Source organism: Phalacrocorax aristotelis, chromosome 9, assembly GCF_949628215.1.
Source record: "Phalacrocorax aristotelis chromosome 9, bGulAri2.1, whole genome shotgun sequence".
NCBI classification, from domain to species: Eukaryota; Metazoa; Chordata; class Aves; order Suliformes; family Phalacrocoracidae; genus Phalacrocorax; species Phalacrocorax aristotelis.
This window is the reverse complement of record NC_134284.1, coordinates 27,408,423-27,422,966: the sequence shown is the minus strand read 5'-3', so window position 1 is coordinate 27,422,966 and position 14,544 is coordinate 27,408,423. Positions and strand designations below refer to the sequence as shown.

The 14,544-nt window shown below is 51.1% G+C and overlaps 1 protein-coding gene across 1 annotated transcript in view; it reads right to left on the bottom strand.

The window, feature by feature from the left end:
- KIF26A (kinesin family member 26A) overlaps nt 1-14,176 on the bottom strand; it is a 102,863-nt gene extending 88,687 nt beyond the window's left edge. Inside the window, 3 exon segments of the mRNA XM_075104051.1 lie at nt 11,388-11,633; nt 14,028-14,152; nt 14,155-14,176. Coding sequence (XP_074960152.1) covers nt 11,388-11,633; nt 14,028-14,152; nt 14,155-14,161 — 378 coding nt within the window. The 5' untranslated portion in view covers nt 14,162-14,176.
- Between the last annotated feature and the right edge of the window lie 368 nt (nt 14,177-14,544).

Sequence of the window (14,544 nt, the reverse complement as noted above, 5' to 3'; positions counted from 1 at the left end):
TCTTTGTGGAGGTCTCAAACTTTAAACTCAAAAAAAAAAGTAACTTTACCAGAGGTCAGTCAAACAGCAGTAAGACTGCACAAGGTGGCAGGTTAAAGCATCTCATATTTATAAGAGTATAAGCATGAAATTCAGAAAGGGCCCCCAGGGATCCCAATGCAAGACATGAAGGTGTAATTAAAAACCATAAATCCATCACATGAAAAATATGTAAACTTAATACATTAACTCATATATTTTTCTTCCTCGACCACATTTGTCTTACTCTATAGTCCTTTGGAGCCTACAAATAAAAAATTAACAATATCAGAAGAAATATTTCTTAATATGTGGAATGTGAATATCAATAATAAATGCTTTTTACTTTATTCTTACAGGTAATTGCTGAAAGAAGCTCTCTCAGGAGACTGCTGTGACTCTACATATTATAAATTACTTCAACAGTATCTCCTCTTTACAAAACCCACAAAAGGACAATATCTTACCGTGTTTCCATGCCACTCAATCATCCACACAAAATTACCCTTGTGCAAGCTTGTTGGAGGAATGTCAAATGTACTTGCCTTTCTTTGCAACAAAGTCTTCAGAGAAAGACAGCAGAATAGCTCACTTCAGCATTCACTGTTATACAAGTTACACTAACACCTGAACACTTTAACTGGAAATTCGGGGTTTAACTTTATATTTAATTACAAGCTACAGGCAAAATAGTTACAGGCCAAATCCTGGCCTGTGTTTCACCCACAGCATAGTTTTCAAGATAGCTTACAGAAGCTCTGCAGCACCTGTAGTTCATATTAAGGCTAAGGCACTTCTTCTGAAAGCGGTATTTGGAACAAACCAGCCCTTCTATCCTCTGCCCACCTACCAGAAAAGGAGCACCAACATTGCCCAGAAACAACAGTGCCTCACTCCTTCAAAGGCCAAATTTTTTAGAGCAAATTTGTTTCTCATCACTAATGACTGTTTCCTTGGGACCAGATGGCCTAGGGCCAGGCAGCAGTATGGGAACACCTCTCCTTCTCACAACGCACCCAGCATTAGGGCATTCACCTGGGGATTACGTGATATTTTCATCAAAGATTGAATTCTGTTTCCTCTCTGTTACTGGAGCACTAGTTCTCACAGGTGGAGCAGCCAGGGCACTATACAAACACATGTACACATGTTCAACACAAAAGTGATGCCCTATCACAACATGGCTAATATTTCTCAAATAATACCCAAGTCAGCCAAACATCCCTTTTTCAAATGCTCAGCAATCACTTTTACTAAAACCAGGCCAAAACACTAACACAACTCTGCTGCTCTTTCAACACAACACACAGTCCAACACTGGCAGAGGTTGGCATGCTCTTTACACTTGTCCTAAGCATACTTGCCACATAGGAAGCAAAATCCTCCTTGCCCTGGCTGCCAGGGATTAGCTCACTCAACTGTCTCACTACCCTTCCTTTGATCATTTGTATGTCAGGGGCTCTGGCATCATTAGTCAAGCTTCACCTGCTGAACAGAGGCCAGATCTGTTCAACTTTTGCTATTTAATGCAGCTGAAAATCGTTTACTTACATGAAACAGGCCATGTGGGATGCTCCCAGTCTGGGCTGGTGACTGGTCATCCAGGCCTGGAAGTGGTCTTGGCTTCTGGAGCCACCTCCACACCATCTACCAAGCACAGAGCACATTTATAAGGTTTGGTTCTTGGCCATCAAACCCTCGTAAGAACTGTGCCATTGGCGACTACAGCCTGGCTGCAGTTGGGCAGTAGATACAAGCAGTTGGTTTTACACTCTACACTAGACAGTTTGGTGCTAAAGAGAAGGTCTGTCACAACACCAGCATGTTTTGCCCAGAGGCACTCAAAGAGGACCCAACAGCTACCAAGGAAAGAGCTTTTACCACTCCGCAGCAAGCCTCTACAAAAGTAGAGGACCAAAAGTAGTAAAGCAATTGAAACAAGGATGGCCAGATTTCTTGATCGTACAAGCCACCTGCATGTCTTCATATTTCTGACAGCTGTTAAGACTGACACATCCCAGAGAGCCCCTGGAGACAGCTCACGGTCTGGGGATGGCAACAGCTCCTGCTACTCCATTTTGGGAAGGGAATCAGACATGTGCCACCAGTCCAGCATAGTGCCATTGATCTCAACCACCCCAGCAGGCTCACCTCCTCCAAAACACTCAGCAGTACCACTTTGTTGAAGGCTGTGTGATGTGCCCTGGGCATAGCCACCACCTCTGACCTGCTCAAGAGCCACATAAGATGCAAAAGCAGCAGGCAGTTCCTGCAAAACAATTTTACTTGATAAAGCTTCATGGAAAGCTGTAGGAGACTAATGTACTCTGGGGTCCAAAAGAATAACAACAATGCCAAAAGGAGTAAATACATGCTACAACACACAATACAGTGAGAACAACACAAGGCAATAAAGAGTACAATACAAACTGAGTACATCTAACTTCCTAAATGACTTAAAACACAAAGCCAAATGCTGCCCATTTAGAGTATAATCAGCACTGATCAATATATACACACCAACAGCGCCACAAACCATGCTGTAACAAATTGTATGTTGTGGTAAAACAGGAAACATTCAAACATAGTCTTTTGAATGCTGTGAGAACTAGGGCTAATACTTCACTTACACAGTTAATACTGAAAGTCAGTCACTGCCCAGCCTAGCCAGAAGTATCACATTTCAGTTTTGTACAGAAGGCTTCCCATCCCATTCACCAAGGAGTGTAAAATCCCTCAGCAACATTAGGGGAAGATTTGCTGAGAGCTAAATAAAAATCAATCCTTTTCCCACAGCCATCCAGCATTCCAATCAATTCTGTACAGGTATTGACACATGGTAATGCCAGCCCAGCCCCAGCCGAAACTTGGAGCAGCCTGCCAAACTCCAGGAATGCTGGTTTTAAGGCTTGACTCAGGAAAAAGGATAGTTGTGCCTAAGCCTTTTTTTGTGAGCAAGTGCTGAGATTTCACTGATTCACTGTACATCAGGGTGATGCATACAACAGTCAGACTTAGTGACAAAACAAACATGCAGCAATGGCATTACGCTGCCTAAAATAGGTGGATATAGTTATACTGGTTAAACATTGTTTCTCCAACATGAAAACGAACATCTGCCAGCTATGCCATAAAAGCTCATGCAGCTTCAAAGCAAAGAAATCAGTCCAAAGAACTATATACCAGAAGTTTATATTCACTTTAACTAATCCTAGAGAACAATACATTACTCCTGCAAAGTGACATATCCCCACCATCCCCTTTGCATGGAATAATCATTTGAAGCTTCGCTCTTGGGTTTCTCTACAATATTTTCCTCTTTTCCATTTAAAAATAAAACATCTTCAAAGAAAAACTAGTAACTAACATACTTTGGCATAAACTTCAACAGCAGTATGAGGGACTGAAGCCGCTGAAGAGTTCCCAATTTACAAGCCACACTACCTTTCCACAAGGCAGCTTTCTAGTTTCATCACAGGGAGGCACAGAGCAGTATGCAGATGAACCCCTTTTAGATAGCATCAGCACAGCTCTAATCCATGCTCCCTGAGCTGACCTGATACCTGCTACTTAACTAGGCTCCACTTCACCTGGACATATACCACAGCGCCTTCAATCACCTTCCAGAGCCTCAGCACTCCCCTCCTGGTGAACTGGCAGATTTTCCAGACTATCTTCACAGTTTATTTTAAGTTCCTGGCTTTTTCTGCTGTTTCTGCTGTTGCAGAGGCCTCAGCCCCAAACCCGCTCAACACCTGACCTGAAAGTTCAGTTGCAAGTCACAGAGTCCACTGTTTTCTGTGCCCCTGTGTTATTATATATCCTTTCTTATGACATTACAGAAGCAGTCAGCTCTACTAAGAACAGCAGTTGATGAAGCTCAATGCCGTACAAGCAAGTCCCCACCACAAAAAAAAAAAGTTTGTGCTGGAAATGGACAAAAGATGGAAGCATTTTCTCTCTGCTAAGCAAAGAAGAAATTAAGCATGTGGATATTAAGCAGCTTGCCCAAATTCACAGAGTCAGACAGATCTAGGGATTAAATTCAGGTCTTGCATCCCTGCAATGGGACTCAACTCCTCCTGTTAACAAAGGCAGCAGGAGGCATGATTCTCCTGAAAGTAAGGCCCAAGTTTTCTCCCATAAGCCACTCACCTGGAAGACCATACAAAATTAGTAGACACTTGTAAAGAAACCAGCCTGTTCCTGATCACAAGTACAGCCAGCGACAGAGACAAGACCCTCCTGAAGAGGCCTTCCATTTGGGGATATACTGGACATGTAAATATAAAATAGCTATTCCAGTGCTACAGGTTTGAAGTCACAGGACAGGGAGAGAAATCCAGACAAATTAAATTCCACAGATTTCCCATAAATACAAAAAAATGAGGATACCATACTCCCAAATGGACAGCTGCTTGCCATACTCAATGTGAGCAATATCCAAATAGATCTAGTTCCTGAGGGTCATCAAATTTGAGAAAGGCAACAGCACCATTGTGGAAAAATCTTCCATAAGACATGCACATATTTCCAGATAGATTCTCCTCCTTGAGCCAGGATGAGGCAAAATCTTCACTCACTTTTCACAACAAAATGTTCATCAGCCAGCTGAAAACCCAGGGACTAACTGGCTCTTCTCTACATCAGCATCCTTACTGTGGGAAGGATTCATACCCACGGAGTGCAGTTATCGTGGGGTACCCGAGCAGCAGGAGACCCATGCAGCAACTGTGTACATGGTGGGTGATCCTGGTCTTGGGAAAGGAAAATCTCTTGGTGGTTTCAGCCATCCTTGCTCCAATACCCTGTGGTGCCAGGTCCAGAGCAGCAGCCACTATCAGCTGCTGCGGGATGGGGAAGAGGAGGATGACTACTGCCTCCTACAATTTCACTGTTAACAAGTTAGAGGTTGGGATCACTGTAGGTGGAAACTCTTGGCAAAAACAATAAAGCAGCTACTACGTATTTCAACAGGTTCAAAGTAACCTCAGATGTTAGGAGCAGATGCTCTTTTCCACCCCCTGGGATTTTGAAATGGTTTATGTGTTTCCGCCCTTTTCCCTAATAGGGCAGGGTGCTGAAGGAATTAGCTACAGAAAGCCAGAGCAATACTAATTACCATCAGCTACCAGGGAGACCGCTGTACCTTGAGCTAATTACACAATCCCTGCTCCCCCCCCTTCAGATCCCCCAGTGAGAAGGTCTCTTGCCTCCAGCATCTGAACTGCAAGATAATCCCACTCACCTGTATTTTAAAAGGGCATGCTTGAAAATCCTAAATGTCTAAAGCAAACTCATTACAATTAGTTTCCGTGGCCTATCATATGGCACAGAGACTACTGCACTGACTGAAACAAGGGAACCGCTCGTGTCAACACATTTGACACGGTGTTGTCACTAACCCCATACCTGAAATCCACATCTGAGCTCATAGCCTGAAGCATTCCACAGCCAAGTCTCTGCAAGAGCTTCTCTCACAAAATTAAATATTAAAAGTGCATCTCAAAAAAATGCCCTGTAGTTTCATATTTATTAACTAAGACATTACTTTTCCACTTACACATTTTTGAAATGTTAAATATAGAACGTTTTAAGGTGCATTTATTGCTTGTAAAGAGCCCTGAAACCTGGATTCCTCTAGAGAGGAATGTGTAAAAGCAGCTCTCCCACTCAACTCCCCTTAATCACATCAACCCAGTTGCAGAAAGGCCTCCCATGAAAAGAAAAAAATCAGCCCCTCAATAACAGAGGGCCCCAAAGTTAGACAAGATGGCACAGGGTTTCAGAAACCATCACCAGGACTCTCAAAGTCTGGGTGACCATGCCGCTCAGTAGAAAGGGCTGACACGTTAATAGAAAACAATGGGCATGGGAAGAAAAACTCCACAAAATGTCAGGGGTTGCTTCTAAAAGCTTAGACATTCCACACACACCTCAAACGCTGAGAGAAGGCCCCATATGCTCCGAACCCTTGCTCTTTCAGGGAAGCATGAGCCTGCAGGCAAATGCTAAGGACACAGAGCCCTCTACTCAGGCTCCCCCGTGTGCAGCAGAGGCTCCTGAAGCATCCAACAGCATGCACAACAGTGAGGAGACAGGTACCAGCAGGCAGGGATCATGCAAGCTCTCCTTGCTATGAACCCTGCTGATACCATGCCATCAGAGTGGCCAAGGTGGGAATAACCTGGCCCTCACACATCAAGACCACAGTCCTCAATCCCATGCCTGTCCTCTTGGCCTGGTTTTCCAAAGCAATGAGAACTGCTGCATTGTCCTTCCTTCCACCCTCCTTGCTGCCAGCCCTCCTTAAAGAGCTTTTGAACCTGTCAGATGATCTGAAATTGAGGTAGAAGGCTCAGAGCAGGTTCCTACAACTTCCACAAACTGGCCATGCGAGAAGTTGGCAGAACCCGCCTGTTACTAATTGTTTGGCAGAAGCCAGATGTCTAAGTACGAGCTTACAGTCAACCAAACAGTACGTGTGCAGATGCAGAGAAGGTGCTGCCTCTTATCGAGTCATCAGGGGCAAGGAGAGAACAGCTGGGATTAATGCAGAGGGATGGGGAGAGCAAAGGAGGTGAGCAAAGCATCCATCCTACCAAACCATCCTTCCTTAGTTCTGCTGCTCGTGGAAACGTGTGGGGGTTATTTAGCATACAAGAGAAACCCACAGGAAAGAGCATGCCTTTCCCAAAACTTTGTTCTTCATCTCCCTTTCAGGTGATGCAATCAGCAGCACATACAGGTGTACCAAGAGACCACTGCTTTGATCAGAAGAGGTGCGGTGGGAGTTCAATCCAGCAGCACTGCATGGCTGAGACACGTCAGTGCAAACACTATGTCTAAAGCCACTGCCATCCTCCCTTTTAGCTGGAGAAGCCAAGCTTCCTCCAACTCTAACTGGTGTAACACAGAGCTCTGCCAGGGACACAGCGGGCTGGGACTTGCTTAGCTCCCTCAAATGATTCATGGTTCATTAGCAACCAAAAGCATGACCTGTCCTGGTCACCAAGACTCCCTGCAGACCAGGGCTGGCAGCATGCCCCTCTGTACCCAACCACAGCTTACCCAATCAACTGGGAATACGGGGAATACTCAGGTTTTTTAGGTATTGGAGAACAAGCATTGTCCATCCCACCAGCAGTAAAGAGCCTACACTCACGCCTTTGTCCCTCAAACTCCCAGGAAGCCATTCAGTGGTGTGCTCCTTGTAACATGCAGTACAGATAATGCCACAGGGGAAAAAAAAAAGAGAAGAAAAGAAATTGTGAAAAACTAGGACAGCAAGAACTTGGCTGAACTCGAGCTACCACACAATATGCGTGTTTCTGCCCTCCCTTAATGCTGCCTCCGACACCCGGCCTGCACTGGCAGTAAGTACAATACAAACTGCTCAGACTGGGGGGCAGGGGCAAGGGTGGATGGGGACAGGTGAAATGAGTCATCTGAATCCCTGGGCTCAGAGAAACAATCCTCAGTGGTAATCGCTTCCAAAGTGCACTTCCTCTGATCCTGGCCTCCTGTCAGTACTGCTAAAAAAAATTATTTTATTCCAGTATAGCTGGGCATGATTATTACTCTTCTATAACCAAAATATTTATACCAGTATAAAACCCTTCTGTGGATGCAGTTGTATCAATGTGTGTGTTCCTCACACCAAAAGAGCTTTCTTCCTCTTGCTCATAAGGGATTAGCTAAAACCATTTTACAGTAGCTGTATATCCTTAAGGCTATTGCCTGCGCTAGAGGGAGAGCAGAGTTTACTTCCAGCAATGCAGCTGCAGGAGCACATCTCATGTCGGGCAGCCCCTGCCTGTCCCCTTCCTTTCAGGGACACACACCTCACTCTGACATACACCTCTTTAGAAATGACAGCAGGTTTACCAACCAGGGGCACCAGACAAATTAATTAATTAGCATTTGTGAAGCACTGCGAAGATTTTAGGTGCTAAGTATTATTATTACTAATTTAATCTACATCCCCATTCATTCCTCAGCCTCTCCTGTGAAAGTGCCAACAGTGATGCCAATTAGCGGTAATTGTTGTGGTGGGTTTGTGACAAGGCTATTTGCCAACTGGGAGTGAGACAGAGACCTCCAACCCATTTCCCGTGGACTGCCCCACAGCTGCCGGCAGCAACAACTTCCAGGCGCAACCACCTCCAGCCAGAACCCTAGGGAGGAGGTCCTGTATCCCATTACCAGCTCCCCAGGGACACAGCCTGCAAGGCACATATGAAACTTTTAATTAGGGATAAACCAAGGTACGGGTTTTTTTCCCTCCTCCACTAGTTCAGTACATGGCCCAGCAACTGATGCTGATACCGCAACGCCAAAATGCTAATCTGGAATAATTTCAGACTAAACTTTGCTCATTTCCATCCTTGCTTGCCGAAAAATCACATTTTGATTCACAGACAGGCCTCACTGTGGCAGCAAACTGTAAAGGCAGCAGCAGTAAAAAGAAGGGAATTTACAGTGTAGGGTGCAATAAATCTTGTACTTGGGAGAACTGTTAAAGAGTTTTAACGTAAGCAAAGAGGTATATCTTTCTATCAGCTGTCCACAAAGATGTGGAGGACTTTAAAGAGACACAAACAACTAACAGTATTCTGTAATCAATGCATCATCTGAGCACCAAAACTTAAATTATTTATATATTTTAAATGTGTCTAATTGAAAGGACAGCAACACATAAACTGTATGAATCACAGCCCTCGCAAGCAATTAGATTTGTTATCCCTGCAGACTGCAAACAGTAGGTTGGCTTTTTATTCTAATGTGAATTCAATCCCTTGTCAGCTGCCCCACGCATGAGAATACACCTTCTCTCTTTCATCAGGAAAGATATCAACAGCAGGAAACTAGCCCTTCTTTCATCTCTGAGGCACCCACCCACCTTTCCAAAGGGTTTTCAACCAGGTGTGGAAATCTTTCGGAATCTGTGCTGAAAGATCCCTTAATTATTATGGCAAAGGAGATAAATCCTTTGAGAGCAGCATGCTGCAAGCAGTAGCCTTCTGGTGTTTACTCATCCAGCAGTTGCTTGGTTTGACAGCATGTTAGAAGAGCTTATAAGAAACTCTTTGGACTTTTACTGTATGGGCATGAAACTCTTATGGAGAGGAGCTGCTTTTTCAGATGTCTTGTTATATAATTAAACAAGAAAGGAACGGGGGGAAAAAAAAAGCAAGCTGCCTTTCTGGCACAAACATTACACAGTGCTCAACCTGCCAGCATATTGCATCAGACTCCCAGTGCAAGGCCAATTCGCAGCAGCTGAGCAGCCAAACCCCTGACTGTTACCTCCCGCTAACCTACTTCACACTCAGAAGGCAGTAAGTAGGACTGTTTATTGCATCTTCCTTCCTGAGGAGCCGCTCACTACACCAGGATTAGCGGGGACTTTGAGCTTGCAATTAGGCTACAGGTCTGTTGAGCATTAGAAAATGTATTTTTTAAAAAGTTTTAAACATCTCACTCCACTGCGTGCTACTCAATAAGTGAACTCCAGGTATCTGTTACCCTGTGAACAGGCCTGTCGAGGTTCTGACACTGTGATGACTGCTATTTTATTACGTTCTTAGGCATGCTTTGAAACCCTGCAGAAAAGGGAGATTAATTTACCCATCATCGAGTGCTTATCAAGGAAGTCCCCTGAGACTTGCAGGAAAGAGACCACACAAACAGGCCTTTGCTCACAGGTCTCCTCACCTGAACACCTGGCCAAGGCCCCCTGACTCTCCTGCACTGCCGGCTTTTTTTTCCCATAGCAGAGATCCGCTCCCAGATAGGACACTATTCTTTATGGCAGAGGCCCGACCCAACAACGGGAACAGGGGTTGACGCTCCTCGCTGCGGCAGCCTATCATATGCACTGCACGAGGGGAAATCAAACTTCTTTCCACCGTTTGCAGCAATCCAGAAAACAAAAGGTCCCCCAGTCCTGAATTCAATGAGATAAGATACGTGACCTTTTACACCACAGAAACAGGAGCCCGCTCCAAACCTAGCAAATCAATAGAGAGACTCCTGTTGATTTCAAAGGGCTTTGGATCCGGCCTGGAAATACAAACCTCACTGTGCATTCGGACACCGCTCCACAATGCACTTCCAAACAAAACTATATTTAGATTCAATGGGAATTCTGTAGATCATACAGGAACTCTTTGAATGAAAATGAAGGTCAGTAGGGTTTGGCTTCCTCTTCAGACCCCCCCCCCTATTCTTGCAAACATCCAGATAAGCATTGTTTAGAAAACAATACGTTACTTCCAAATGTTATCAAAAACCCAACACACGTTCTGTGTGCCCTGGAACAGAATCTCAGGGTCTTCTGTTGCATTTTGCCCTGTCAGCTAATCCTTAGGATCTCTTCAGGTGTCTGGGCAGGATTCTCTATTAAGACTGTATTTTTTTCACCTGTATCACATTTTATAAGCTTTGTTTCACGTGCCCTCACTAAAAGAAAAGGGACAACAATAACAGAGACCTCCGATATACGGAAAACAAACATGGAAGGAAAAGATGGGCAGGCAACTCTAATACACATGAATAAAGCTGCACATCTGCTAAAGGAAACCTCTGCCACACTCATGCACCTTTTCCATTCCAGCTGGAGGAAAATGACATAGCCCTGCAACACCGAGGACAGGAATGAGCCCATCAGCCAGGAGGGTCCACTCAAGCACCCAGACAGCAAAAAAACAGCAAAACCATCCCGCTCAAACTTTCCTCCAGCGCCACAAAACACGAGCGTGTGTGCTTTTCAGCTGCATTTTATGGGCTCCTCGGAAGGAGGAGCTGAACCTCTGCTACCGGCAGCTTCTCGTAGGCGCTGCACAGCCCCTTCAGCTGCAGCACGCATCAGGCATCCCCGAAGCGGTGCCCACAGGGCCAGAGGCAGCGGGCCGGGGGGAGCAGCCCCTGCGGGGCGAGAAGGGAGGGCCGGGGAGGGGAGGGCAGCTCGCCCGACGCCGGGGCTCCGGGAGCGGCTCTGGGCTCGGCCGGCGGCCGCACGGCCTCCCGGCGGCTCTCCCGCCCCTCCTGCCAAAGTCGCTGAGATTTTTTTTTTCAACTGTTCCTGGCAGCCGGTGGCTGTAGCAGAGGGTGCGCGTCCAGCCGCGCGGTTTCGCTTTTTTTGCTAAAGCCCGTGACGGGAAATCCTTGAACTTTTCAAGAACGCTCCTGGGTTGCAAACCGCCGGCTTTGCCGTCACGCTCTCCTCCGCCATCCGCGGGGATGCACACCTGACCCCGCCCGGGCTAGGGGCCAGGCTGCCGCGGCCCCCGCACACACCTCCCCCCACACCCTCCCCCGAGCCCGGCGGTGCTCGGCGCTGCACGGAGCGACGTGCGCCCACTTACCGGCGGGGCGTTGGGCGGGCAGCCGCCGGCGGCCAGCCGAGCCGCCTGCCTCCTCAGCTCGGCCAGCTGGGCCTGGCAGCTCCGGCACCAGCCCCCGGCCGCCGCCCGCTCCGACGGCCGCGGCTCGGCCCCCGCGGCGGCCCCCGCTCCCTCGGGCGGCGGGCGGCTGGCGCAGCGCTCCTCCTCGGCGGCGGCCGGCGGCCTCTTCCGCGGGGAGAGCTCCCGCACCGCGCTCCCCTCCGCCACCTGCGGAGAGAGCAGAGCTCAGAGCCGCGGGTCGCGGAGACAGCGCGGCTCCAACGCACACACACCCGCGGGGAACAAGGGGGGGGGGGGGGGAAGATTAAAAAAAAAAAGCAAAAAAAAAGCCGAAACGCGGGGAAGAGTGTGGCAACACTTACCCCCGGCGCCCGGGGCTCGGGTCCCAGCCCCTTCCTGCCGGCGGCCGCGATCATGATAGCGGGGGCTGCGCCCCTGCCCCGCTCCCCGCTCGGCTAGTGGGGGCGGCCCGGTGCCCGGCGGCGCGGCCGTCCCGCGGCGCCCATGGCCGGGCGGGGGTCGGGGTGCCAACACTGATCCCGCCGGTTCCCCGCCGCCCGGGCCGCCGCGCTAGGTGATGTTGCCTCCCATGTTGAGAAGGGAGTGAAGTTTGGGTTGGGAGAGGGAGGCGGAGTGAGCTCCCCACGGCGGCACTGGGACGGAGCCGGAGCACGGGAGCACGTCGGAAAAAAGCTGGAAAAGTGTTCGGAGGGCAGGGGAGGAGGGGCTGGGCGGGGGCGGGTGGGGTGGGGAAAGCGGGGCGGGGGATCCTCGGCCAGGGCGGGATGGGGTGTATGTTCGGGGTTTTGGGGGGCGGCGGGAGATGCCTTTTCATGGTGACCCTACAGGATAGTCCCAAACTGGTGTGACTCAAGCGCGGGCACTCCCGCGGTCGCCTCCTTCACACTCAAACACTCGGGTTCCTCGGGAGTGGGGCGAAAAAGGCCCGGGGCGGGGGTGCCAGTCCCGCCGCGGGCGCCGTGGGTGGGGGGCCTGCCTCCCCGCCCCCCGCCGCTGGTGCCCTCCTGCGCGGGTCGGGGGTTCGGTGTCCCCCCGCCCGAGGGCAGATGCGCAGTGCCGCGGGGCACAGTCCCCCCCGGGCCGGCTCCGCGGCCGCTCGGCGGGCGCGATGGGATGTTCCTACATCTGAAAACTGACCTGACAGATGGAGAAATTAACGTTCGTAGCTAATTGTCTACTTGGCTGCCTCTCCGGCTCGTAGAGTTAGCACTTTTCTCTTTTTTTTTTTTTTTTTTTTAGTTTTCTTTCCCTCCCCCCGAGAGAGAGGAATATGCGCCACCGTCTATCGTTACCCTCCCCCGGCTGCCCGCTCCCGCCGCCCCCGCGGCGGGCGGGGGTGGGCAGGGGCCGAGCCGGGACGTGCCCGGACCCCGCGGGGCGCAGCCCGGCCGCCGCCGCCGTCCCCGTGACCAGAGTGCCACCTGCCGGCCCCGCCGCGGCACCGCACGCCGCGGCCGACTCCCACTCCCACCGACGGAGCCGCAGACGGACGCGGCACCCCGCGGGGGACGCCGCAGCCGGTGGCTTCCCCCCGGCGATGCCAAACGCGGCTCCTCGCCTACTTCTCCGCCGTCGCGCGGGTGGGTGCTGGTGGCACCGAAGCGTGGGTGGGGTCTGCCGTGATGCGAGCAGCGCCGAGCACAAAGAGCGGGCAAAAAAAATGGGGGGGGAGGAAATCCACACACCCCCACACACCCCCTCCAAGAGGTACCTTCCCGGCCGCTTAAACTTTCCTGGCTCTCCCAAGCACGTGTCTGAAGCGCACCCCCTCCCCAGAATGGGTGCATGTCCCGGGGGAGGGCTGGGGCTGTGTCCCCCCCGGCACAGCCGTGGGCAGAGCCCTGCGGCCGCCGCCCGCGGCCCACTCCCCTGGAGCCCGAGAAAGTTTGGGTGCGGAGGAGGGACGGGGGGAGCGGGGGATGGGGGGGGCCGAGGAGGGGGTGGCTGCTGTGTGCCCCTCTCGGGGGTGGGCGGGGAAGCGGGGCCGACACAGGCACACGCACCCCGGCGCTGCGCCCGGCTGACTTCCCTCGCCTTTCTCCGGGGGCTCTGCAGGTCTCCGGAAACTTGCTCGAAATTTCATGTGCCCGAATAACGGCTGCAAACACCCCCCACCCCCCAGCTCCACGTCTCAGTTGGACGGGGGCCGGGGGGTGACGGGCTGCGCTCCCGGTCGGCGCTGCGGACGAGACCTGAGCCGCGGGGCTGGGCCAAGCCAGCCCCTGAAATTGCTGAGGAAAATGAAAAAAAAAAAAAAAAAAAATCCTCCTGGAAATAGGCGGGCGCGGTGCCCCCGCTCCCCGCTTGAAGCCGGGGTGGCACAAGGCGCGGCGGCGCGCTGGGTGTGCCTGGTCCCTCCGCGCCGCTCCGCGCTCCTCCGCGCCGCTCCGCGGGGCCGCCCGGACTGTTCGTGGTGCTGAAACCCGCCCCTGCACCGCCGCCGCCAACTTTCGCTCCGCCAAGTTCGCCTTCCCCATCCCGTGAGGCGGCCCGGGGCAGGGCAGGCGGCCGGATTCCGCCCCCCCGCCCCGACCCCTTCCAGGCCCTCAGCCCCCCGGGGCCGGGGCAAGGTTCCCTCACCTTGGCTTTCCTCCGCAGGAGGTGGCTGGTGAAGCCGAAGATGATCTCCGAGTCCAAGCACAAGGCTCCGATCTCCAGCAGGCTGGGGTTTTTCCTCGTGGCGTTGGAGACATCGGGCGATTTTGAAAAGCCATAGTTTGGGGTTGGAAATATCCGGCTTCCTGAGCGGAGGCGATGTATTTGTACACACACAAAAAAAAAAAAAAAGAAAAAATAAAAAATAAAACAGCAAACACCTCCCACCCCTTAAAAAAGAAGGGAAAAAAAGAAGAAAAAAGCCACACGCGGGTGGGTTACTCCTTCATCTGCCAGGGTGCGCGCTGCCGGGGCGAGGTAGCAGCAGCCGGGCAGACCCACCGCCTCTCTCTGCCTCTCTCCGCCGCTCTCCCTCCCGTTTTATCCCCCTCCAGCGCACCTTGCCTGACGAGCGAGCGCGGTGCGGTGCGGGTGCGGTGCGGACCCCCGCTCAGCGCCCCGCCGGCGCCGCGGCCGGGGCCGCCGCTGCGGTGGGTGCGCG